This window comes from Hypomesus transpacificus, chromosome 11 (assembly GCF_021917145.1).
Source record: "Hypomesus transpacificus isolate Combined female chromosome 11, fHypTra1, whole genome shotgun sequence".
NCBI classification, from domain to species: domain Eukaryota; kingdom Metazoa; phylum Chordata; class Actinopteri; order Osmeriformes; family Osmeridae; genus Hypomesus; species Hypomesus transpacificus.
In genome coordinates, this window is record NC_061070.1 from 18,980,466 (window position 1) to 19,004,299 (window position 23,834).

The 23,834-nt window shown below is 53.6% G+C and overlaps 1 protein-coding gene across 8 annotated transcripts in view; it reads left to right on the forward strand.

Annotated features, from left to right (window-relative positions):
• lyst (lysosomal trafficking regulator) overlaps positions 1 to 23,834 on the forward strand; it is a 55,188-nt gene that overhangs the window by 25,638 nt on the left and 5,716 nt on the right. For 6 of the 8 annotated variants that reach the window (XM_047029351.1, XM_047029352.1, XM_047029353.1 and 3 more), the window contains 36 exons: positions 353 to 518; positions 2,707 to 2,921; positions 3,163 to 3,229; positions 3,399 to 3,508; positions 5,341 to 5,677; positions 6,196 to 6,352; positions 6,630 to 6,803; positions 7,102 to 7,262; positions 7,995 to 8,185; positions 8,466 to 8,711; positions 9,046 to 9,219; positions 10,336 to 10,485; positions 11,061 to 11,198; positions 11,319 to 11,517; positions 11,627 to 11,755; positions 12,124 to 12,760; positions 14,468 to 14,645; positions 14,846 to 15,015; positions 15,831 to 16,061; positions 16,644 to 16,810; positions 16,950 to 17,102; positions 17,204 to 17,365; positions 18,183 to 18,374; positions 18,488 to 18,681; positions 19,008 to 19,217; positions 19,820 to 19,996; positions 20,264 to 20,340; positions 20,463 to 20,651; positions 20,950 to 21,095; positions 21,221 to 21,317; positions 21,478 to 21,539; positions 21,737 to 21,792; positions 21,930 to 22,082; positions 22,229 to 22,473; positions 22,607 to 22,673; positions 23,270 to 23,426. In XM_047029351.1, the coding sequence (XP_046885307.1) occupies positions 353 to 518; positions 2,707 to 2,921; positions 3,163 to 3,229; positions 3,399 to 3,508; positions 5,341 to 5,677; positions 6,196 to 6,352; positions 6,630 to 6,803; positions 7,102 to 7,262; positions 7,995 to 8,185; positions 8,466 to 8,711; positions 9,046 to 9,219; positions 10,336 to 10,485; positions 11,061 to 11,198; positions 11,319 to 11,517; positions 11,627 to 11,755; positions 12,124 to 12,760; positions 14,468 to 14,645; positions 14,846 to 15,015; positions 15,831 to 16,061; positions 16,644 to 16,810; positions 16,950 to 17,102; positions 17,204 to 17,365; positions 18,183 to 18,374; positions 18,488 to 18,681; positions 19,008 to 19,217; positions 19,820 to 19,996; positions 20,264 to 20,340; positions 20,463 to 20,651; positions 20,950 to 21,095; positions 21,221 to 21,317; positions 21,478 to 21,539; positions 21,737 to 21,792; positions 21,930 to 22,082; positions 22,229 to 22,473; positions 22,607 to 22,673; positions 23,270 to 23,426 (6,334 nt within the window). The remainder of the gene's footprint in view (positions 1 to 352; positions 519 to 2,706; positions 2,922 to 3,162; positions 3,230 to 3,398; positions 3,509 to 5,340; positions 5,678 to 6,195; positions 6,353 to 6,629; positions 6,804 to 7,101; positions 7,263 to 7,994; positions 8,186 to 8,465; positions 8,712 to 9,045; positions 9,220 to 10,335; positions 10,486 to 11,060; positions 11,199 to 11,318; positions 11,518 to 11,626; positions 11,756 to 12,123; positions 12,761 to 14,467; positions 14,646 to 14,845; positions 15,016 to 15,830; positions 16,062 to 16,643; positions 16,811 to 16,949; positions 17,103 to 17,203; positions 17,366 to 18,182; positions 18,375 to 18,487; positions 18,682 to 19,007; positions 19,218 to 19,819; positions 19,997 to 20,263; positions 20,341 to 20,462; positions 20,652 to 20,949; positions 21,096 to 21,220; positions 21,318 to 21,477; positions 21,540 to 21,736; positions 21,793 to 21,929; positions 22,083 to 22,228; positions 22,474 to 22,606; positions 22,674 to 23,269; positions 23,427 to 23,834) is intronic. The other 2 variants (XM_047029354.1, XM_047029359.1) reach the window with 2 other exon arrangements.

The window sequence follows — 23,834 nt, forward strand, 5'->3', positions numbered from 1 at the left end:
ATGAATTTAGCTCACAGCGTTAGCTTAGCCACAGATGAATTTAGCTCACAGCGTTAGCTTAGCCACAGCCTTGGTCACAGCGTTAGCTTAGCCACAGCCTTGGTCACAGCAAGACAATGGCTGATAGAGCAGGTGTACTATCTGATTTGGATGGTAGTTACTTGAATGTTTCTGTGGGTTATTGGTGCTTGGTTTGTGTGAACTTGGATGCTCCTGCACATGCAAACATGTCTGCTGTTATCCTGCCTACACTCATCTCCTCGGTGTGTGTGTATGCGTGTGCCTGCATGTGTGTGTGTACTTGTGTGTGCCTGCATGTGTGTGTGTGTGTGTGCCTGCATGTGTGTGTCAGAAGCTGCAGGTGGGGGTGCCGGTGGGGGTGCCGGCGGGGGAGCTGTCTGAGGAGGTGGAGGAGGGGCAGGGTGCCCGCCCTCTGGGGGAGGAGGAGGAGGAGGAGGAAGGCTACGACGCAGACAGCGAGAGTAACCCTGACGACCTGCTGGCCAAGCAGGGCGAAGGTACCACCACACAAACACACACACACAACCAAGAGGACCTGACCAGGTAACTAGAGACAGTCTGAGTTGGTCCTCTGAGACAGTCCTCTGAGACAGTCCTCTGAGACAGTCCTCTGAGACAGTCCTCTGAGACAGTCCTCTAACTGAGACAGCCCTCTAACTGAGACAGCCCTCTAACTGAGACAGTCCTCTGAGACAGTCCTCTAACTGAGACAGTCCTCTAACTGAGACAGTCCTCTAACTGAGACAGTCCTCTAACTGAGACAGTCCTCTAACTGAGACAGCCCTATAACTGAGACAGTCCTCTGAGACAGTCCTCTGAGACAGTCCTCTGAGACAGTCCTCTAACTGAGACAGTCCTCTAACTGAGACAGTCCTCTAACTCTGCTCAGCGCTGTGTTCCCACAGCCAGCCTTGGGGCTGTATCCTTCATCATCAGGACTGTGTGGGATCACTGTTTACACATCCTCCTCGTGTGCTCCGTGTCTGCTGGTTGTTGATGATGGATTCATCTGATCCTGGGGGGTCAAAGGGTTGGCTCCATTTGTCTTGACTTCCAGAGTAAAGACCAACACAGCCCTGGGAAACTGAGAGCCGGGGTCTTTCCCGAGACGGAGGTGATCCATCATGAAGTTAGGGCAGACAGATTTTCTTAACTTTTTAATTATATTTTTGGGGGCTTTTTTCAGCTGTAATAACTGGGCAGTTGGAGAGAGACAGGAAAGCAGAGGGAGGGAGAAAGGGGGGTGAAGACTTGAGAGGGAGACTTGAGGGAGAGACTTGAGGGGAGAGACTTGAGAGGGAGACTTGAGGGGAAGACTTGAGGGGAAGACTTGAGGGGAAGACTTGAGAGGGAGACTTGCAGGAAATGGCTTCTGTCGGATTCTAACCCAGGTCCCTGCATTGAGTGACTGTTACCCAGTAAGTAAGTGTACCAGCCAGGTCACGCTGGCTCTGATCTGACTCCCTCTCACGTGTGTGTGTGTGTGTGTGTGTGTGTGTGTGTGTGTGTGTGTGTGTGTGTGTAGGGGGCAGGGGGTGGAGACCTACTCGCTTTTAACATTTCCTTCCTCTCAGAATGCACCCATTGTTTTCCTGTCAGCACGCTGTAAGACCAGTGCAGAGCAGGGCCTCATTAGCAAGCTTGTGACTCATGTAGTATTTTCCAGTCGCTATTGCCGACCCCCACACACACACACACACACACACAGATAGGCTGATACTGTAAACACACTGTATGTGGCAGCCTCAGTTTTATGTCGATCTTCTCCAAGGTCACGTGTTTTTAAATGTAAGGAAAGGGGAGAGAGATTGATGAAGAGAGAGTGATTTCATGGAGGAGATGTAGAGTACAATATTGATCCAAAGTCAATCAGGAGCTCAACATGGTCTCACCCCTCCTCCCTTCTCACCCCTCCCTCCTCCTATCTCAGGCTTCTGTTTCAATGAGCAGCTTTGACATCTGGGGAAAGCACAGGCTTGAGGACTAATGCTTCAGATCAGGTTGTTTATTATTTATTTAATCTGTAGTCTTAACTTCCTGGGTTCCCTGTCCAAACTTGTTTACAGTAAATGTTTTAGTCGATTTTGGTAAGAAGGGAAACATTTAGTTGGAGGGGATGGAGAAATGGAGAGGGGGAGGAGAGAGAGAGAGAGAGAGAGGGGGAGGGGGAGGAGAGAGGGGGAGGGAGGAAGGAAGAGAGGGGGAGGGAGAGAGAGAGGGGGAGGGAGGAAGAGAGGGGGTCCCCAGCAGCACTCAGGCTCCCATGCTGCCCCTCCCCAGCAGGGCTCCCATGCTGCCCCTCCCCAGCAGCACTCAGGCTCCCATGCTGCCCCTCCCCAGCAGCACTCAGGCTTCCATGCTGCCCCTCCCCAGCTGGGCTCAGCACTCACAGCTCAGGGCTCCCTCGTGTTGACGAGCCGCCCCTGAGAAGGGGGTGGACCCAGACCCGGCTGGAGCAAAGGGGGGGGATGCCAGTAGAGTAGGGAGCCCTTCAGGAGCAGGGGGGGTGCCTGCTGGTATACACACTGTGTACATGCTGCAGGAGGTGAACCGTAGCTGTGCATGGATGTGAATCGTGCTCATCGCTTGATGAGCTTGACTCAGTGTTGTTTTTCGGAGGACTCGGAGTGTGGGCTGTTGTGTTGCTCGGGGCCCTCACCCCGGCGTCTCTGGTTCCCCTCCCAGGGCTGAAGGTGGAGGGCGTGGGGCTGGGGGAGTGTGGGCCGGGACCTCCGGAGGGGCCTGGGCGCGGGGTGCTGCTCTTCCCAGAGATCTGCACCATGGAGCTGCAGCTACTGGCCGCCGGCTCCCCTGAGCTGGGGGTGATGAAGCACGTGTTCCACAGTCTCCTGGGAGCCGTCAGAGCCAACCCCCTCAACGCTGCTCTGCTCTACGACCAGGTGAGGCTGACAAGCCGTCTTCTGGTCTGATAGCAGATTTCAGTTTCCTGTCTTGTCTTTCTACCTCTCTACCTCCCTGTGTCTGTCTGTCTCCTGTCTGTCTACCTGTCTCTCTGCCTCCCTGTCTGTGTACCTGTCTCTCTACTTCCCTATCTGTCTCCCTGCTCACCCTGCCTGTGTCCTCCCCTCCTGCCTCCTGAGAGGGAGACTGTATCACTGAGTCTTACTCTACTCTGAACAGGGAGGAGTTAAAACCATCCTCACTGGCTTCCACACCATCCTCACCCAATCGGACTCCTCGTTTACAGGTGGGTTTGCAGCACTTTAACACCATATCTCCAGGGTGTGATTCAGCATGTTGGTGAGGGGGATCAGACCTAGTGGGTGTGGTCAGGGTTGCTTCTCATGATGTTTCATGGATGCTGCATGCTGTGCTGTTGTCTCGGTGACTGAGGGTGTTGTTTATGGTCTGTCCAGACTGCCAGGCCCTGCTAGTTGAGCTGCTGGTTGCCATGGTGAGCAAACGGATCACAGCTGAAGAACTGGCGCTATTGATATGTCTCTTCCTGGAGAAGACTCCTCCCACTGTAAGTAGCCACACCCACTTATGTAACCACTCCTCTTCATGTAGTCACTCCCACTCCTGCAGCCACAACAACTCCAGTAACCACTCCCCTCTGTGTAGCCCCTCCTACTCCCACTCCCTTAGCCCTTCCCAATCCTATAGTCCAGTGGTTACCAACCTTGTGTATTGTACTGCAGTGTAGATCATGTGTTCTGTACTGCAGTGTAGATCATGTGTAGTGTACTGTAGATCATGTGTACTGTACTGCAGTTTAGATCATGTGTACTGCAGTGTAGATCATGTGTACTGTACTGCAGTGTAGATCATGTGTACTGCAGTTTAGATCATGTGTACTGTACTGCAGTGTAGATCATGTGTACTGTACTGTAGATCATGTGTACTGTACTGCAGTGTAGATCATGTGTACTGCAGTGTAGATCATGTGTACTGTACTGCAGTGTAGATCATGTGTACTGTACTGCAGTGTAGATCATGTGTACTGCAGTTTAGATCATGTGTACTGTACTGCAGTGTAGATCATGTGTACTGTACTGCAGTGTATATAATGTGTACTGCAGTGTAGATCATGTGTACTGTACTGCAGTGTAGATCATGTGTACTGTACTGCAGTGGGCTGGATCTCACACAAGCTCTCCAATAGCATTGTCCATAAACATCACATACAGTCCTGAGCAATTAGCACCTAAGTGTTGGGAATTAATTTGACGAGGCAACTTATTAACGCTGAGGTAGTTGTTAATTGCTATGTTGAAGCTTGCTTAAATAACCCGTTTCTTCGTTCTGAACAGGGTTATTTATAACCTGACAAACCTGGGGACGCAGGTCCACAGTTTTCAATATTCTCTACCTTTTGTTTGGTGATATGGGAATTAATAACAAGGTGGTCAGGTCATACTTGTGGTGTGTGTGCGGTGTGCGAAGTGCGTGTGTGTGGTGTGTGGCCTATATATTTGTCCGGCTCTGTGGGCTTTTGTGTCCTACTGTACCCAGTGTCATGCTTACGTCTGTGGGCTTTTGTGTCCTACTGTACCCAGTGTCATGCTTACGTCTGTTTCCAGCCCAGGGTCACGTCTGCTTTCATCAACACCATCTCTGGATGGGCTGTCTACAGCATTATATTATCACCCAAACACGCAAACCACCTTTCATCTGCCTCGTCTTTGTAAAGGATTTAAACTGAATTTAAATATCAGAAATGTAAATCTTACAGAGGTGAGGTGGCTGTGCTCACGCCTATTACCATGTACTGTAACCATGCTCCCTGATGAAGGGTTAGGGTGATGTTTCCATGGTAACCATGCTCCCTGATGAAGGGTTAGGGTTATGTTTCTATGGTAACCATGCTCCCTGATGAAGGGTTAGGGTGATGTTTCCATGGTAACCATGCTCCCTGATGAAGGGTTAGGGTGACGTTTCCATGGTAACCATGCTCCCTGATGAAGGGTTAGGGTTATGTTTCCATGGTAACCATGCTCCCTGATGAAGGGTTAGGGTTATGTTTCCATGGTAACCATGCTCCCCGATGAAGGGTTAGGGTTATGTTTCCATGGTAACCATGCTCCCTGATGAAGGGTTAGGGTTATGTTTCCATGGTAACCATGCTCCCTGATGAAGGGTTAGGGTGATGTTTCCATGGTAACCATGCTCCCTGGTGAAGGGTTAGGGTTATGTTTCCATGGTAACCATGCTCCCTGATGAAGGGTTAGGGTTATGTTTCCATGGTAACCATGCTCCCTGATGAAGGGTTAGGGTGATGTTTCCATGGTAACCATGCTCCCTGATGAAGAGTTAGGGTTATGTTTCCATGGTAACCATGCTTCCTCTCTGCTCCAGGACGTCCTGCTAAAGGGGCTTCTGCAGATCGTGGAGGCCAACGTGGACATGGAGCCTCTGTACTTCCTGTCCTTTCCCATGATCCTCGGCAGCTCTGCGCCAGGGGGCTCGTCCCCCGGGGGGCGGCAGAACGGGGGTGCAGGGGGCAGAGGAGGGGGGCTGCTCTGGAGGGGCAAGCCATCCCCGGGTCACCTGCTCTCCTCACCCTGGCATGTTGCCCCCCTGCACCTGCCCCTGGTGGGGCAGAACTGCTGGCCTCACATGGCCAGTGGCTTCAGCGCCTCTCTGTGGCTGAAGACGGCCACGCCTGGCGAACAGAAGGGATCTGGAGAGAAGGGTGAGATGCTGGGTCAAGATGCTGTGTCTGCTGTGTCTGCTGTGTGGTGTCTGCTGTGTATCTGCTGTGTGTCTGCTGTGCCTGCTATGCCTGCTGTGTGTCTGCTGTGTCTGCTGTGTGTCTGCTGTGTGTCTGCTGTGCCTGCTGTGTGTCTGCTGTATGTCTGTTGTGTGTCTGCTGTGCCTGCTATGCCTGCTGTGTGTCTGCTGTGACTGCTGTGTCTGCTGTGTGTCTGCTGTGACTGCTGTGTCTGCTGTGTGTCTGTTGTGTCTCTGCTGTGCCTGCTATGCCTGCTGTGTGTCTGCTGTGCCTGCTATGCCTGCTGTGTATCTGCTGTGCCTGCTATGCTAGCTGTGTGTCTGCTGTGACTGCTGTGTCTGCTGTGTGTCTGCTGTGTGTCTGCTGTGTGTCTGCTGTGTGTCTGCTGTGTCTGCTGTGTCTGCTGTGTCTGCTGTGTGGTGCATGCTGTGTTCCAGCCTGTGTTCACATCTCGTCGTTTCTCCTTCCGTGTGCTCCAGAGGAGGGGAAGACCACGGCGGCCGAGCCCCAGCTGGGGGCCTCCCAGGCGGGGCAAAGAGTGGTGGAGGAGGGCCTGGTGCATGTTTTGTCCATGGGCTCCAAGGCCCTGATGCTGCAAGTGTGGGCCAACCTGTCCTCTGGGTCTCTCACCTTCAGGTGAGTCTTACACCTGGCCCAGGGCTCAGACATGGCAGGTGTGCAAAGCACTGTCTGACCACTAACACTGTCTGACCACTAACACTGTCTGACCACTAACACTGTCTGACCACTAACACTGTCTGACCACTAACGTAGGAAGCATTGCAGTGTCTGACAGTGACAGTAAAACACAAACTGTCCAACCTACTAACCTGACGTAAACGAAATGTGGTCTCTGTGGTGTGACTTCCTGTGTGTGACTTCCTGTGTGTGACGGTGACTGTCCTGTCATCAGGATGTGTGTCGACCCTAACGATGAGATGAAGGCTGGACTGCTGGCGCAGGCGGAGTCTGGGGCGGGCGTGGTCAGACCGGGGCCCTGGCAGCACCTGGGGATCACATACAGCCAACAGCCTGAAGGCAAGAAGAACATCCACGGAAGCCTCGCTCTCTGGGTCTGCGGGGTCAGGTAGGAGGAGGGGGAGGAGGAGGAGGGGGGAGGGGAGGGAGGGGGAGGAGGAGGAGGAGGAGGAGGAGGAGGAGGACGAGGAGGAGGAGGAGGAGGGGGAGGGGAGGGAAGGAGGGGGAGGTATTACAGCTAGTCAAACACAGATGATGAAATGCATCGTTTTAAGTACCTCATCCTATTTTGTGTTTGATTGAGCCTCTGTTTATCCAGGCGAGTCGTTCACAACAGGTGTTATTTAGGATGACTAGTAAAAGGTGTCCAGTGTGAGTGTCCAACATGAGGTCCTGTCCCTCCCCAGGCAGTGTGAGGTGGCTCTGGACTACACCCTGCCCAGGAAGGCCAGCCTGTCGTCCGACAGCAACAAGACCTTCTGCCTGCTGGGACACTGCCTCGCCTCGTCAGAGACGCCGTCCAGGCAGGGCGGAGCCTGGGACATGGGCACTGTGCTGCTGTTCAACGGTACAAACATCCTGTCTCTCTCTCTGACTCTCTCTCTCTGACTCTGTCTCTCTCTTTGACTCTCTATTTGACTCTGTCTCTCTCTCTGACTCTCTCTCTCTGTCTCTCTCTCTCTGACTCTCTCTAACTGTTTCTCTGTCACTCTCTCTAACTTCTCTCTGTCTCTCTCTCTAACTTTGTCTCTCTCTCTAACTCTGTCTCTCTCTCTGACTCTCTCTAACTCTGTCTCTCTGTCTCTCTCTCTCTCTCTCTGACTGTCTCTCTCTAACTCTCTCTCTGACTCTGTCTCTCTCTCTAACTCTCTCTCTGACTCTCTCTCTGTGTCTCTCTGACTCTGTCTCTCTCTCTGACTCTGTTGCGTTGTGCTCCTTCCCCCCCCCTCAGCCAGTCAGGCCGGCTCTTTGAGAGCCTCAAGGTTGCTCTCTACTGGTTGAGACACAACCTCCCTCCTCCTCCCTTCAGCTTTCACCATCCAATGTTCTGCTTCGCTCCACTAGCTGCATTCTCAGATGTTGTGATTCAGTGTGTGTGGATGTGGATTCTCCACATTCTCAGAGCAGGGGAACGCTGCCTACAGAACGGCCTGTTGTTGTCTGTAATTGGCTGTGATGGTGTGCAGTCATACCAGCCTCAGAAACCTGACTGATGTCATTATCCCAGCCTCGCTGGCTCGCTAGGCTAACCCTAAGAGTGTGTGTGTGTGTGTTTACACTGTGTGTGTGTGTGTCTCAGGCTCCAGGATGGGACCGGAGGAGGCGTACTACCTGTACGCCAGTGGGCCCGACCTCACCTCCATCATGCCCTGCAGGTACGGGCAGCAACAGGGGGTGTTCTCCAAGTACCTGACCCAGGAGGGGCTGAGGTGCGAGCAGGTGAGAGAGCTGCTGATGAAGAACAAGGACGTGGACACGACCAGCCTCGTGGTGAGCTCCTCTGTCGCCCTTAATGCTTATTGCCATCACACACACACATCATACATTTACATTTGAACAGTCACAGTTGGTCCTCTCCACACCAGTGTCCCGTGTTGCATGTTGTTGTGAAACTGTTTATTATAAACATGTGTGTGTCAGCACAGAAGGTTCTAGAAGTGTCTGTGTGTGTCCACATAGTAAAGAGAGAATATCGTAAATGTGTCTTCACAGGAGTGTGTTAATCATGTTGTTAATCATGTTGTTGTTGTGTGTGTGTGTGTGGACGCAGGAGGGCCTGGCAGTGGTGTTTGCCCCCAGCAGCCCCAGGAGCTACACTATCTACGAGCCGGTGATCCGGATGAAGGGCCATGCCAGGGTGGTGGCGTCCCAGAGGCCCTTCAGCTGTAAGGAGGTGCAGAGCTCCTCTCTGGACCCCCAGAGCCTGCGAAGCCTACTGCCCTCCCAGCCCCAGGGCCTGCACAGCGTCCTGCACAAGATCGGAGGCACCGGGAACTTTGTGTTCCTCTTCGCCCGGGTAGGATGAACGGAGAGGAGCTTAGTGGGTAGAGCTCAGGGTTATAGCATGTTGTAGAGCTCAGGGTTATAGCATGTTGTAGAGCTCAGGGTTATAGCATGTTGTAGAGCTCAGGGTTATAGCATGTTGTAGAGCTCAGGGTTATAGCATGTTGTAGAGCTCAGGGTTATAGCATGGTGTAAAGCTCAGGGTTATAGCATGTTGTAGAGCTCAGGGTTATAGCATGTTGTAGAGCTCAGGGTTATAGCATGTTGTAGAGCTCACGGTTATAGCATGTTGTAGAGCTCAGGGTTATAGCATGTACTATAACCCTATCCCTCTCCCCCCCCTACAGGCTGTAGAGCTGAGTGATTGTGAGAGGACCCAGGCCCTGGCCCTCCAGGTACTGCTGTCCGTGGCTAAACTCAACCAGCACCGCATCCACGAGATGGACTGTTGCCACGGCTACGCCATGATCCACCAGGTCCTCATCAAGTCCAAGTGCATTGTGGGATACCACATGCTCAAGGTGAACCACATCAAGTTCATGTTCATATGATGTTAGGATGACCACAACTGAATCCCATTCAGCTGTCTAACTTGACACTCATTGTGGTTCATGTTCGTTCGTGTGTGGAGTTTCTGTAACAGTGTGTGTGGAGTTTCTGTAACAGTGTGTGTGGAGTTTCCCACTCAATACCTGCTCAGCAGGATTATTTACGAGGCTGTGTTGCTGTTGTGAGACTGTGTGAACTGATGCCTCTGTTACCTGAGCCCTGCTCGTAACTCAGCTGAGAGGCCCGGGACGTCTGTCTGGTAGACAGGACGTCCAGACAGGACATCCAGACAGGACGTCTAGACAGGACAGGTGAAGACTCGTGGGACAGACGAGAGCTGGAGAGACAGAGCTTCATGCTGGCTTGTTCCAGTGCAGGCCCGGCCATCGTGTTACCGCCTTCATGCTTCACTGATCCAGCCGTCTATTAACCCTTCAACAGTGTGGATACTAAAGACAACATCTGGAGACTGTAGCGAGGTGTAGTCAGTGTGAAGGGCTCTAACAGAGAACCCATCAGCTGATTGATCTCCCCTGCAGTGATGTTGGACAGTATCCCCGTCTGATTGCTAGAGACAGGTTCTCTCTGGGGTAGAACGGGTAGTTGTGTTGACAGTGATAAGTGCTCGACGGTGGTCCACAAGGAGAATATTGGTTTTCCTCCTGTCATTGCCAATCTCAATCCCCTCTATCGAGAGTGCGGCTGGTGACATTTCTGTAGATTGTAAATGTGGGTGTGTCTGGCCCCCCTCATAGAGGACCAGTGCTGTAATTACAGCAGTCCCTGTACTCTGTACTCCACATAGGGTAGAATAGGTTAAAGGTTGAATAGATTCTATGAGCATTTAGGGTTAGTATAGTGGATTATTTATTGCTATCTTTATATTTATGAAGTTTCACTTATTTAAGCTCAGCATAGATGTTAATTATGTTCTGTGTATGTTATGTTATGTTATTTCAGTGCCCAGTCTGACCTTGTGTTGTTGTGTGTACCTGACAAATAAAAGACTTGAGACTTGCTCTCCGAGGTGGCATATTGAGCAGAGAGACTCTCCTGTGTTAAAGTGTGTGTGCTCCCCCTGGCTGCAGACCCTGCTGGACGGCTGCTGCAGCGCCCCCATCCTGACCCTGGGGGAGGACGGACACTTCCGCCTGGACACCGAGTCCTGTGCTGTGGTGCAGGACACCAGGCTTCTGGCAGAACTGCTGCTGGACTGGAAGATCTGGGCCACGGCTCAGGTACACACCTACACACACCACGCAAGGCTCAGGTACACACCTACACACACCACGCAAGGCTCAGGTACACACCTACACACACCACGCAAGGCTCAGGTACACACCTACACACACCACGCAAGGCTCAGGTACACACCTACACACACCACGCAAGGCTCAGGTACACACCTACACACACCACGCAAGGCTCAGGTACACACCTACACACACCACGCAAGGCTCAGGTACACACCTACACACACCACGCAAGGCTCAGGTACACACCTACACACACCACGCAAGGCTCAGGTACACACCTACACACACCACGCAAGGCTCAGGTACACACCTACACACACCACGCAAGGCTCAGGTACACACCTACACACACCACGCAAGGCTCAGGTACACACCTACACACACCACGCAAGGCTCAGGTACACACCTACACACACCACGCAAGGCTCAGGTACACACCTACACACACCACGCAAGGCTCAGGTACACACCTACACACACCACGCAGGGCTCAGGTACCGACAGCTGGTTTACAGTAAAGCTAACATCTGAACTCTGTGTGTGTGTGTGTGTCTCAGGGAGGCGTGTGGGAGACCCTTCTGGCAGCTCTGGAGGTCCTCATCAGGGTGCATCACCCCCTGCAGGTGTTCAACATCCGCCAGCTGCTCAACGCCCAGGTGGTGCAGCGCTTTCTGCTCACCTGCCAGGTGCTGCAGGTAGGAGAGCAGCTCCACAGCGCCCCCACAGGGACGGGAAGAGAACTCCCTGTCACCCGGCTCCTCCCCCTGTGGTGACCGTGAAGCGGAGTCTCACGCATGTGTGTTGTTTCTCCTCAGGAGAATCGGGACGAGCACCTCACCTCCATCCCACAGGAAGTGTGCATGTCGTTCGTCAAAATCATCCAGGAAGTGCTGGGTTCTCCTCCAGACCTGGACCTGCTCAGGCTGGTCTACAACTTCCTGTTGGCCGTGCACCCGCCCACAAACACCTACGTGTGCCACACCCCCTCCAACTTCTACTTCTCCCTGCACATTGGTGAGACGCTCATTCACAACCCCTCACCCCTATTGAACTCCCGAAAACCCCTCCTATGAACTCATGTTGATACATGGAATCATACCTGCTCACATTTCTCCCACCCCAGATGGTAAGCTGTACCACGAGAAGGTCCAGTCCATCATGTACCTGAGACACTCCAGTAGTGGAGGCAAGTCCACCAGCAGCTCCGTCATGTCTCTCTCCACGATGGTCTTCTCTGAGGCTGGCCCTGAAGGTACTTAGTGAATCACCCCATACTGCTGCTCTCTCCCCACGCTGAGCAGGCCTGCAGGCCAGCACGCTGTCTCCCCTAGCAGTGGTGCTTAAAAATTTGCAAGTCTCCAGTACTGGAAATATCCTCAGATATCTCTTTGTTACGGCTGAGAGCTGTAATAGAGAGGACTTCATTGTCTGTCTACGGGGAAAGTATTCTTGTTACACAAGGTTTTGATTTAGAGGTTACAGCTTTGATTAGAGCTGATGTAGGTCTATTGATGGTCACATGTAAATGTAGGAATTAGTGCTATTTATCCAGCCAGGGTTACTCAGGGCTACACCTGGGTTACAGGACCAGCGTTAATCTGTGTGTTACCTGGGTTACAGGAGCAATCCAGGGTCCCTCCCCTGAGCACCTGGGGGAGGACCGGTCCTTACGGCCCCCAAGCCTGGCTCCCTCCCCCTACTCCTCCCCTACCCTGTCCCCCCGGGGGGGGCGGGGGGGCGAGGGGGCGCTGGGCAGCACAGAGACCCTGAGGAGGAGCACTGGAGATGACCCTCTGCTGAGCAGCTGTGAGTCAGCCAAGACCATCTGTGACTCCCGGGAGGCTGGGGAGAGCAGGGGGGAGGCTGGGGAGGGCAGGGGGGAGGGCCAGGGGGAAGACCGAGGCCTGAACACGCCCCGCATCAGCGTGGAGGAGGAGCGGGAGGAGGAGGCGGAGGTGGACAGCCTGGCTGAGGGCAGCTTGGCCGAGGGCAGCGTAGGTGGGCAGGAGGACCGCTTCGACTGGGCCAGCGACGAGGCCCCACGGAGGCCCGACAGCCTGAAGGGCATCCAGTCCTTCCAGAGGAGCCAGAGTAACCTGGCCAGCCTGGGCCTAGCCTTCCCTGCCCAGAACGGCTCCCTGGCCGTGGGGCGCTGGCCCAGCCTGGGGGACCGCAGCAGCCTCCCCGAGGACTGGGAGAGCTACACCTACTCTCCCGGCTACGACCGGGCCCACAGCAAGGCCGACTCCAATGACAGGTACGCATCTAACGGGGTAGGTAGGTGGGTTTTAAGAGGTTCAAATAAGTAGAAAAAAATGTAAACGTGTTGTGGGAAAAAAAGTTTCCAAAGGTTACAAAAATATTTTCTCAAACAAGTTTCACAAAATATTTTTTTTTGGGGTGTTGTGTAGATGGGGATTTTTTTTTTTTTGAAAGGTTGAACATATTTTTCGTGTCATGTTGTGTGCAAAAAAATACTTTTCGAAAGGTTGCAAAAATATTTGAGATTTTTTTTTTTTTACGTAAGTTTTTGCGCCGTTCTTTTCTAGTGTGCAGGGAAACGTTTTTGAAAGGTAAAAAAAACAACAAAGAAAGGCCTGTCCAAATATACTACGAAAGTGGACATAAAGTTCAAGACCTTGTATAACTCATGACTCGTGCACTGTGACTATCCTTAAGTAACCCTGACCAAGATTCAGTTCCACTACCGCAAAGGTCAGTTAGTTCAGAATCAGAATGGGATTTATTTGCCATGAAAGTTTGCACTGACAAGGAATTTGCTTTGGCAGGAAGGTGCATACAATAAACATATAGGAATCTTAAATTTAAATATGTGGTCTAACGATACTAAAACTAGCAGTAATAAGTGAAATACACTAAAATAGAATAAAAGTGGGCATAAAATAAAATATAAATTGACAAATTACAATATAAAATACAATATAAAATACAAAATTACAGGAATTGAATGTAGTGCAAAAGTAAAACGTTTTAAGACATGAAGTCATTAGAGTCAGTGTGAGCTCTTGGCCTTGTTGAGGAGGCCAACAGCAGAAGGGAAGAAACTGTTTGTGTGGCGTGAGGTTTTGGTCCTGATGGACCGCAGCCTTCTGCCGGAGGGGAGTGTTTGAAACAGGGAGTGACCAGGGTGGGAGGAGTCCGCCACAATCTTCGTCATCCGTCCTGCCATGGTTGAGAAATAGAGGTGCCCCACTAGTCTTGTGATGCAGAACTACACATCGTTAATATAACTGACTTCCTCTTCTTGTGACAGCATAAGAACCTCTGTTCAGTTTTGCATATTGATTCATACAAAAGTGATTATGCTAAACGTTGTCTCTTGAACCGTCTGTGGAAATGAGTTTCTGTCGAATTGCGTCCGCCTCTTTTCACCCTCCCTGGTCTCTTGTCGAGTATCATCAAGCTCTCGTTCATAGGTTTTAACATGGTCCTCCAGTGAAGCCGATTGGCTAATTACATCCTCTCTCCGCTTTGCTCATCTTTGTGTTTCCAAAGCCACCCGAGACATCTGCAGGTCACATGGTCCCCGTCATGCGATCTAGCTCCTCCTCCCTGGCCTCTAGCTCCTCCCCCCTGGCCTCTAGCTCCTCTCCCCTGGCCTCTAGCTCCTCCCCCCTGGCCTATAGCTCCTCCCCCCTGGATTCTAGCTCCTCCCCCCTGGACTCTAGCTCCTCCCCCCTGGACTTGAATCCTGTAAATCCTGTCTTGTGCTATAAGGCTGTCAGGCCATATCGGTTCTAGAGAGCTGACGTAGAAATCCAGCTTTTTAATAACCGAGGACCAGGGTTGTTTATAAATGAATTTCTTATCCGGGGGGTGCACATTTTCAATTTTTAGAAAGTGTGTGTGACATCTCTCCCTTTATGTGTAATGCACCTACCCCCCTCATGAAGCTCAACCTTTTAGAAACATGAATATTGAATAAGTAGCCGCTGTGTTCCAGGAGTACAGAGGACTGCCTGGTGCTGGTGTGCTGCGGCCTGTACGACCTGCTGAGAGGAGTGCTGTTGCTGCTGCCTGACCTGATGCTGGAGGAGGTGATGGATAAACTCATCCAGCCTGAGGCCCTCATCGTTTTGGTCAACCACTCCTCTCCCCTCATCCAGCAGGGGGTGATGAAGGTCAGCTGTCCACCACTACCGTCCTGTTAGACAGGGAAATGATGAGTCACATGATAGCCAATCAGACGGACACCTGAATGTAGCAACTTCTACTTACTTGATGTGTATTGTTATGCACCAACCTACCAAAGCAAATTCCTTAATGTGAAAATGTTCTTGGCAATAATCCGGATGGCGATCCTCTGATCCTGATCCCCCAGTTGCTGGATGCCTACTTCAGCCGAGCCTTCAAGGAGCAGAAAGAGAAGTTCCTGAAGAACCACGGCTTCTCTCTGTTGGCCAACCAGCTATACCTCCACCAGGGCAGCCAGGGCCTGCTGGAGTGCTTCCTGGAGATGCTGTTCGGCCGCCCCGTGGGTCTGGAGGAGGAGTAAGTGGACAGATCCAGGATATCCTGTCTGCTGAACGATGCTCAGGTCGTCCCCAGGCGTGCCTGCAGGGACCCAACAGCCTCACCTTCTTACCCTGCTACTGAGAGACCACTCTACAAACATCATATACATGATGTAGTAGTTTGATTTGGTGGATTGGTGATGGTGAATAACGAACCTGTCTGTCTGTCTCTGTCTGTTTGTCTGTCTGTCTCTGTCTCTGTCTTTCTGTCTTTCTGTCTTTCTGTCTGTCTGTCTGTCTGTGTCTGTGTCTGTGTCTGTCTCTGTCTGTCTCTGTCTCTGTCTCTGTCTCTGTCTCTGTCTCTGTCTCTGTCTCTGTCTCTGTCTCTGTCTCTGTCTCTGTCTGTCTGCCTGTCTGCCTGTCTGTCTGTCTGTCTGTCTGTCTGTCTGTCTGTCTGTCTGCCTGTCTGCCTGCCTGCCTATCTGCCTGCCTATCTGCCTGCCTGTCTGTCTGCCTGTCTGCCTGTCTGTCTGCCTGTCTGCCTGTCTGTCTGTCTGCCTGTCTGCCTGTCTGCCTGTCTGTCTGTCTGTCTGTCTGTCTGTCTGTCTGTCTGCCTGTCTGCCTGTCTGCCTGTCTGCCTGTCTGTCTGCCTGTCTGCCTGTCTGTCTCTGTCTGCCTGTCTGCCTGTCTGCCTGTCTGCCTGTCTGTCTCTGTCTGCCTGTCTGCCTGTCTGCCTGTCTGTCTGTCTGTCTGTCTGTCTGTCTGTCTGTCTGTCTGTCTGTCTGTCTGTCTGCCTGTCTGTCTGTCTGCCTGTCTGTCTGTCTGTCTGCCTGTCTGTCCTGTGTTGTCCAGCCTGGACCTGGAGGACATGGATGGCATCTCTCCCTTCAGGAAGCGCTGCATTATCCCTGTGCTGGGCCTGATAGAGAACTCGCTGTGTGAGAACGCCCTGGTGCACAACGTGCTGTGCATGCTGCTGCAGCTCATCAACGCCTGCCCCAAGCTGGCCGACGTCCTGCTGGACCACGGCCTGCTCTACGTGCTCTTCAACACGCTGTCCACCCTCAACGGCATGGAGGCCGGGTACGACCCCCTTCAACGACCCCCTGCCCTCCCTCCCTCTCCCCCTGGGCTCTCTCCTCCACGACCCCCTCCCTCCCTCTCCCCCTGGGCTCTCTCCTCCAGGACCCCCTACCCTCCCTCTCTCCCTCTCCCCCTGGGCTCTCTCCTCCACGACCCCCTGCCCTCCCTCTCCCCCTGGGCTCTCTCCTCCAGGACCCCCTGCCCTCCCTTCCTCCCTCTCCCACTGGGCTCTCCCTCCTGCAGGAGAGACGTGAGCCTGCTCTCTGTCCTCATGCTGTGCTCTCTCCTCCACGACCCCCTGCCCTCCCTCCCTCTCCCCCTGGGCTCTCTCCTCCAGGACCCCCTGCCCTCCCTTCCTCCCTCTCCCCCTGGGCTCTCCCTCCTGCAGGAGAGACGTGAGCCTGCTCTCTGTCCTCATGCTGTGCTCTCTCCTCCACGACCCCCTGCCCTCCCTCCCTCTCCCCCTGGGCTCTCTCCTCCAGGACCCCCTGCCCTCCCTTCCTCCCTCTCCCCCTGGGCTCTCCCTCCTGCAGGAGAGACGTGAGGCTGCTCTCTGTCCTCATGCTGTGCTCTCTCCTCCAGGATCCCCCTGCATGACTACAGGCTGCTGGTGGGAGACATCCAGCAGCTGCTGGTGGCCGTCACCATCCACTCCTGCAGCTCCTCAGGGTCGCAGTACTTCCGCATCATCGAGGACCTGGTTACCCTGCTGGGGGTCATGCAGACCAGCAAGATGCCCCGCACCCAGGGTAGGTCTGGCAACCAGGGGGCCATGTTGCTGGTCACCCCTCTCAGACCAGACACTATACAGTATACGACCAGGGTACTAGTACCAAAGTGTTTACCATGAAGAAGGGCTCACAAAAATCCTTCCTGTTCTTCCTGCAGAGATGGCCGTAGCACTGCAGTTCCGCGTCCTCCAATCAGCCATCGAGTTCATCAAGACCACAGCCAATCAGGATCCCCAACCTCTGAGCAGCTCTGTGCTCCTGCCCCCCTCCCCCCACCACGCCCTCCACCCCAAACGCCGCAGCATCGCAGGTGAGCACCAGCCCGTCACTCACCTGTTCAGCCAGCAAACATTCCTGTCACCACAGACTCACCTGTACACCTGTGTCTCCACCCTCCACCCCTCCACAAAGGTTCCATGGCCATGAAAGACTCCATAATCCCCCGCCTCCCCAGACAGCACTACTGTTCGTACGGGCAGATTCCCCTAGCCCACGCCTTCAGCTTCCTGTCTGAGGACAGCCCCCTCCCCTCCCCCTCCAGCAGCGCCTCCCTTCTGCTGTCCTCAGACCCAGGTAGCCTGGCGGGACACAGCAGGAGAGAACATGAGCCATGTCTCCTCCTATGCGGTGATCTCTAACCTGTCCCTCTTCCTCCGGGCCTCTCTTGCACGAGGAAGAGGCTGGTTGTTAACCTGCCCGGTACCGACACCAGTACTGGTGCCTGTGTGTGTTTAACCTGACACTTTGAAGATTTCTACATCTACAAGTGGGCATGTGTTGCTTTTTTGGGATCAGTGTCTTTCCGATGCTGATTAAACATGCTGTTTGGACGTATGTGCTGTGAAGTGAGGGACAGATGCATGGCATATGAGCACTTTTTCCAATAGAGCGTCCCCTAAAAGTTCACGGTTTTCACAGCTGGTTTTGCTCATGAGATGCCTGCATGTGTGAATGACGACAAAACTTCCTAACACCTGACAGAAAACCTGTGATATTTCCAATTCATCATTTGATTTAATTGAATCTGTGTTGTTGTTTGTGTGTGTGTATACGCATGTATATGAATATGTGTGTGTGACTGTGTGTGTGGCTGTGTGTGTGTGTGGCTGTGTGTGTGTGTGACTGTGTGTGTGTGTGACTGTGTGTGTGTGTGGCTGTGTGTGTGTGACTGTGTGTGTGTGACTGTGTGTGTGTGTGACTGTGTGTGTGTGTGACTGTGTGTGTGTGTGGCTGTGTGTGTGTGACTGTGTGTGTGTGTGACTGTGTGTGTGTGTGGCTGGGTGTGTGTGTGACTGTGTGAGGCTGTGTGTGTGTGTGTGGTGTGTGTGGCTGTGTGTGTGTGTGTGTGTGGCTGTGTGTGTGTGTGTGACTGTGTGTGTGTGTGTCCCAGGCCGGCGCAGGTTCTCCCTGGCCCAGTCCGACTCCCTGCTGACGAGGATGCGCTCGGTGGCCAGTGATGAGCTGGGCCACCTGATGCAGCGCAGGATGAGCCAGGAGAACCCCATCAGAGCCAGCGAGACCGAGTTCATCCAGCGCCTGCAGAGGCTGCTGGTCCTGGCCGTCAACAGACTCATCTACAACAGTAAGACACACTTATCTCCAAAGCCACGTACAGAGGGGGAATTCGAACCTGCAACCTCTCTGTTTGCAGTGGACAGCTCTAACCACCAAGCTGTGTTCTCCCTCTCCTTTCAGATGTCAGCAAGGACTTCTGTGACCTGCTGACCTTCCACGACTCCCCCGACCAGCCGCCCCCCACTCCTGACCCCGGAGACCCCCCCCCCGGGGAGAACGGCTCCGCCCCGCCCTTCCCCCTCCCCCCCGCCAGCATGAGGAGCTTCCAGAAGGAGATCCTGAAGCTGATGATGGAGGCCATCAAGATCAGCCTGGTCAGTGTGAGGGGCTCTGCATCCTGTACCAGCTGTTTGGATGAAACAACATAACTAAGCCACTGAACTGGGAACAGGGGTGATGTGTGCTGTCCTGGAGCAGCCAGCCTGTGTGGGAGGGGCCTCCAGCGCCCCTGCCTGACCCTGTGGTCGTGCTTGTGTTTCCTCAGGGCAGCACCAGCGCCCCTGCCTGACCCTGTGGTCGTGCTTGTGTTTCCTCAGGGCAGCACCAGCGCCCCTGCCTGACCCTGTGGTCGTGCTTGTGTTTCCTCAGGGCAGCACCAGCGCCCCTGCTTGACCCTGTGGTCGTGCTTGTGTTTCCTCAGGGCAGCAGCGGGCGGGGCAGCGCTCCTCGCCAGCAGTGGCGCCGGGTCCTGTGGTCGTGCCGCGACACGTTCCGGGTCCAGATTGGCCGTCTCCTGGTGCACGCCCTCAGCCCCACACGGCCGCTGGCAGACAGGAAGGAGGCGCTGGAGTTTGTTCTGGACCCCAGCCACCCGGAGATCCTCAGAGAGAGCCTCAGCCCGGGGCTGGAGGTGAGACGCAGCCCGCTCTGTCTGACGCTGTCTGAAGCTGTCTGACGCTGTCTGACGCTGTCTGACGCTGTCTGACGCTGTCTGACGCTGTCTGATGTGAGAGGGAGAGAGGGAGCGGGAGAGTGAGAGAGAGCGAGACAGGTAGATGGAGAGAGAGAGCACATACCATTGTGTGTCAGGCTCTTCACACGTACGGTGGAGTTTCCAGACAGCTGCCAGGCCTCGGCTCAGGGAAGAAGACGTCTCTACCTCACCAGCCCCTCGCGTTGCCATGGCAGCCTCCCCTCACCCTGTGGGAGGTGCAGGTGTGGTCTCTCTGGGTGGAACCCTGTGTGTAGGAGCCCTCACTGGGACCACAGCAGAGTTACACACTCTGCCTGCCCCCCCCCCCCCCCCTCCCCTCAGTGTCAGAAGTCAGGTCAACTGGTTTTTAACTTTTACTGCAGTCTGTCTGCTTGTCATGTAGTGATCCATCAGATGCTGCAGACAGATCCAGGTTTTTGCTGGAGACAAGGAGGAATATGAATCTTGCTGTAGTTAATGTTATGTAATAGAACCCTAAATGGATCTGTTTAGCTCTTTGTGACTTGTGTCCTTCCCAGCACGGCCCCAAGCTGGCTCTGTTCCTGCACGAGATGCTGCATGATCACAAGGACAGCCTGACCAAGGAGGAGCAGGGCCTGGCCGGAACCTTCATGACCTCCCTCAAGCTGTGTGGCCATCGCTGCATCCCCCCCAGTGCCCCTCACAAGCCTGACCTGCTCAAGGCCATCCGAGAGGTACCAGCTCTCCCTCCTCCTGTCCCTGCTGAGACACACAGGACAGGGGACAGTAGATCTGTCCTCTGTGTCACCTCCCCCTCCGTCACCCACAGGAGGACTGGAGTTACAGGTATAGAAGCTACGGTGTCTGGTCACACAGCTGATTCACTCTCCTCCTCTCCTCCTCTCCTCCTCTCCTCCCCTCCTCTCCTCCCCTCCTTCTCTCCTCCTCTCCTCCCCTCCTCTCCTCCCCTCCTCCTCTCCTCCTCTCATGCCCTCCTCCAGGAGAAATACAAGTACGAAGGAGAGGAAAAAAACAGCAAAGCAGCTTGGGAAAAGAAGATGGCCAACACTCAGAAAGGGTGAGAGGAGGGGGAGAAAGAGGGAGAGGACAGAGGGTAGATGGGTTGAGAAGGGGTAGAATGGGACAGGACTTAGTGCTGGGTGTCCTTTCCTGGCTGTTCTCACCTCTGTGGCTCTCTAGGCTCATCCAGCGGCTGGACGGGAAGTCCAAGGACATCTCCAAGATCGCGGCGGACATCACCCAGAACGTGTCCCTGCGGCAGGGCATGGAGAGGAAGAAGGTCATCCTGCACATCCGGGGGCTCTACAAGAGCGACCTGAGTGCCAGGAGACACTGGCAGGAGCTGCTGCAGCAGCTCACACACGACCGGTGAGACGCACACACACACACACACACACACTGGGAGGAAGACAAGTGGACCGGTGAGACGCACACACACACACACACACTGGGAGGAAGACAAGTGGACCGGTGAGACGCACACACACACACACACACTGGGAGGAAGACAAGTGGACCGGTGAGACACACACACACACACACTGGGAGGAAGACAAGTGGGGAAAAAGATAACCACATACAAACTGAGGTGTCTAACTGGGTGTCTGTGTGTTGTGTTGGTTGACCGTGTGTGTGTGTGTTGGTTGACTGTGTGTGTGTGTGTCAGGATGGTGTGGTACGACCAGACCTCCTACCCAACGTCCTGGCAGCTCGACTCCACCGAGGGTCCAAACCGTGAGCGTCGACGCCTGCAGCGCTGCTACCTCACAATCCCCAACAAGTACCTGCTCAAGGACCGCCGCAAACCTGACGGTAAGGCCCACCTCCTGACCTTCTGACCTCCTGGCCTCTGACCTCTCACCTCCTGACCTCTGACCTCCTGACCTCATACCTGTGCAGGACTCTGACTCTTCTCTCTCCCTGTGTCATGTGTCCAGAGCCTGTGAAACCTCCGCTGTCGTTCCTGTTTGAAGACAAGACTCACTCCTCCTTCTCCTCAACCGTGAAGGACAAGGCCACCAGCGAACCCATCAGGTAGGAGAGTGTGTGTGTGTGTGTGTGTGTGTGTGTGTGTGTGTGTGTGTGTGTGTGTGTGTGTGTGTGTGTGTGTGTGTGTGTGTGTGTGTGTGTGTGTGTGTGTAAGGGAGAGAGGGGTGTGTGTGTTTTCCTCCCAGCTAACCCTCCCTGTGTTCAGGTTCACCAGGCGGTGCATCAGTGTGGCCCCCTCCAGAGAGACAGCAGGGGAACTCCTGCTGGGTACGACACACACACACACCACACACCACTCACACACACACACCACACACCACACACACACACACCACACACACACTCCTCACATCCAATATCAGCTTCACAGAAAATGCCATTCGGGCCACGAGAGAGATTCATCCACAAGACTCAGTCTCCCTCTCTATAAGTCTCCATGCTAACGCTGTGCGTCTCCTCTGCAGGCAAGTCTGGGATGTACTTTGTGGAGGACAATGCTGCTGATGCTCAAGACAGCCAGGTGAGTCTGCTGTCACACTGTCTGCTGTTGCTGCTCCCCTCTCCTCAGCAGTGAGGGGGCTGGATCTGTCTGGCCTCTGAGGAAACTGTGTGTCTGTGTGTGTGTGTGTCTGTGTGTGTGTGTGTTCTCCGTGGCAGAGTATCCATGGTGAGACGGAGGCAGCATCGTTCTCCTGGACGTACGAGGAGATCAAGGAGGTCCACAAGCGCTGGTGGCAGCTGAGGGACAACGCCCTGGAGATCTTCCTGACCAACGGACGCACACTGCTGCTGGCCTGTCACAACACCAAGGCAAGACCTGACCCCTCACCCTGACCCCTTACCCTAAAACCCGGCCCTGACCTGGAAATGTCCCATCATGTCAATTAAAGTTGTTGAATTCATCGCAAAACTCTCAGCCACACCGTCTCACTTCCTGTCTGGCTTCTCGTCCGCAGTTCCGTGACGATGTTTACCACAACATCCTGAACTCTGACCTCCCCAACCTGCTGGAGTACGGCAACATCACGGCCCTGACGCACCTGTGGGGCTCAGGACAGATCTCCAACTTTGAGTACCTGACTCACCTGAACAAGCACGCTGGACGCTCCTTCAACGACCTCATGCAGTACCCCGTGTTCCCTTTTATCCTGCGGGACTACATCAGCGAAACCTTGGACCTGCAGGACAGCGCCATCTACAGGTCAGTGTGTGACATGAGGATGTGTGTGCCCCACCCCACCAGCTGGAGGAGTTATGGTTGTGCAATAGTCACATTGCACAATGTTGGGCACCCAGAACCTTAAATTGACCTTTTTTCATTTTTCTGGTGTTAGAAATCTAAACAAACCTATCGCAGTGCAGTCCAAAGAGAAGGAGGATCGCTACGTAGACAACTACAAGGTACAGGTTCAGCATCATCTGTGTGTGTGTGTGTGTGTGAGGGAGGTAGGGGTTTGGGTGTGTGCGTGTTCCGTGCAGCAGACATCTGAGGTGTGTGTGTGTGTGAGGGGTTGGGTGTGTGCGTGTTCCGAGCAGCAGACATCTGAGGTGTGTGTGTGTGTGTGTGTGTGTGAGGGAGGTAGGGGTTTGGGTGTGTGTGTGTTCCGTGCAGCAAACATCTGAGGTGTGTGTGTGTGTGTGTGTGTGTGTGTGAGGGAGGTAGGGGTTTGGGTGTGTGCGTGTTCCGTGCAGCAGACATCTGAGGTGTGTGTGTGTGTGTGTGAGGGAGGTAGGGGTTTGGGTGTGTGCGTGTTCCGTGCAGCAGACATCTGAGGTGTGTGTGTGTGAGGGAGGTAGGGGTTTGGGTGTGTGCGTGTTCCGTGCAGCAGACATCTGAGGTGTGTGTGTCTGTGTGTGTGTGTGTGAGGGGTTTGGGTGTGTGCGTGTTCCGAGCAGCAGACATCTGAGGTGTGTGTGTGTGTGTGTGTGAGGGAGGTAGGGGTTTGGGTGTGTGCGTGTTCCGAGCAGCAGACATCTGAGGTGTGTGTGTGTGTCAGTACCTGGAAGAGGAGTACAGGAAGGGAGCCCGCGAGGATGACCCCATGCCCCCTGTTCAGCCCTACCACTACGGCTCTCACTACTCCAACAGCGGCACCGTGCTACACTTCCTGGTCCGCATGCCCCCTTTCACCAAGATGTTCCTGGCCTATCAGGGTGAGTCCTACCCCAGCCCATCCACCAATCCGCTGCGTTGATTTTGTAGTTGAGTAGGATGGAGTTTTGAGCTTCTGTTTAGTCTATACTACTTACATTAGTCTATACCTACATTAGTCTATACTACTGACATTAGTCTATACTACCTACATTAGTCTATACTACCTACATTAGTCTATACTTACATTAGTCTATACCTACATTAGTCTATACTACCTACATTAGTCTATACCTACATTAGTCTATACCTACATTAGTCTATACTACCTACATTAGTCTATACCTACATTAGTCTATACCTACATTAGTCTATACTACCTACATTAGTCTATACCTACATTAGTCTATACTACCTACATTAGTCTATACCTACATTAGTCTATACCTACATTAGTCTATACTACCTAC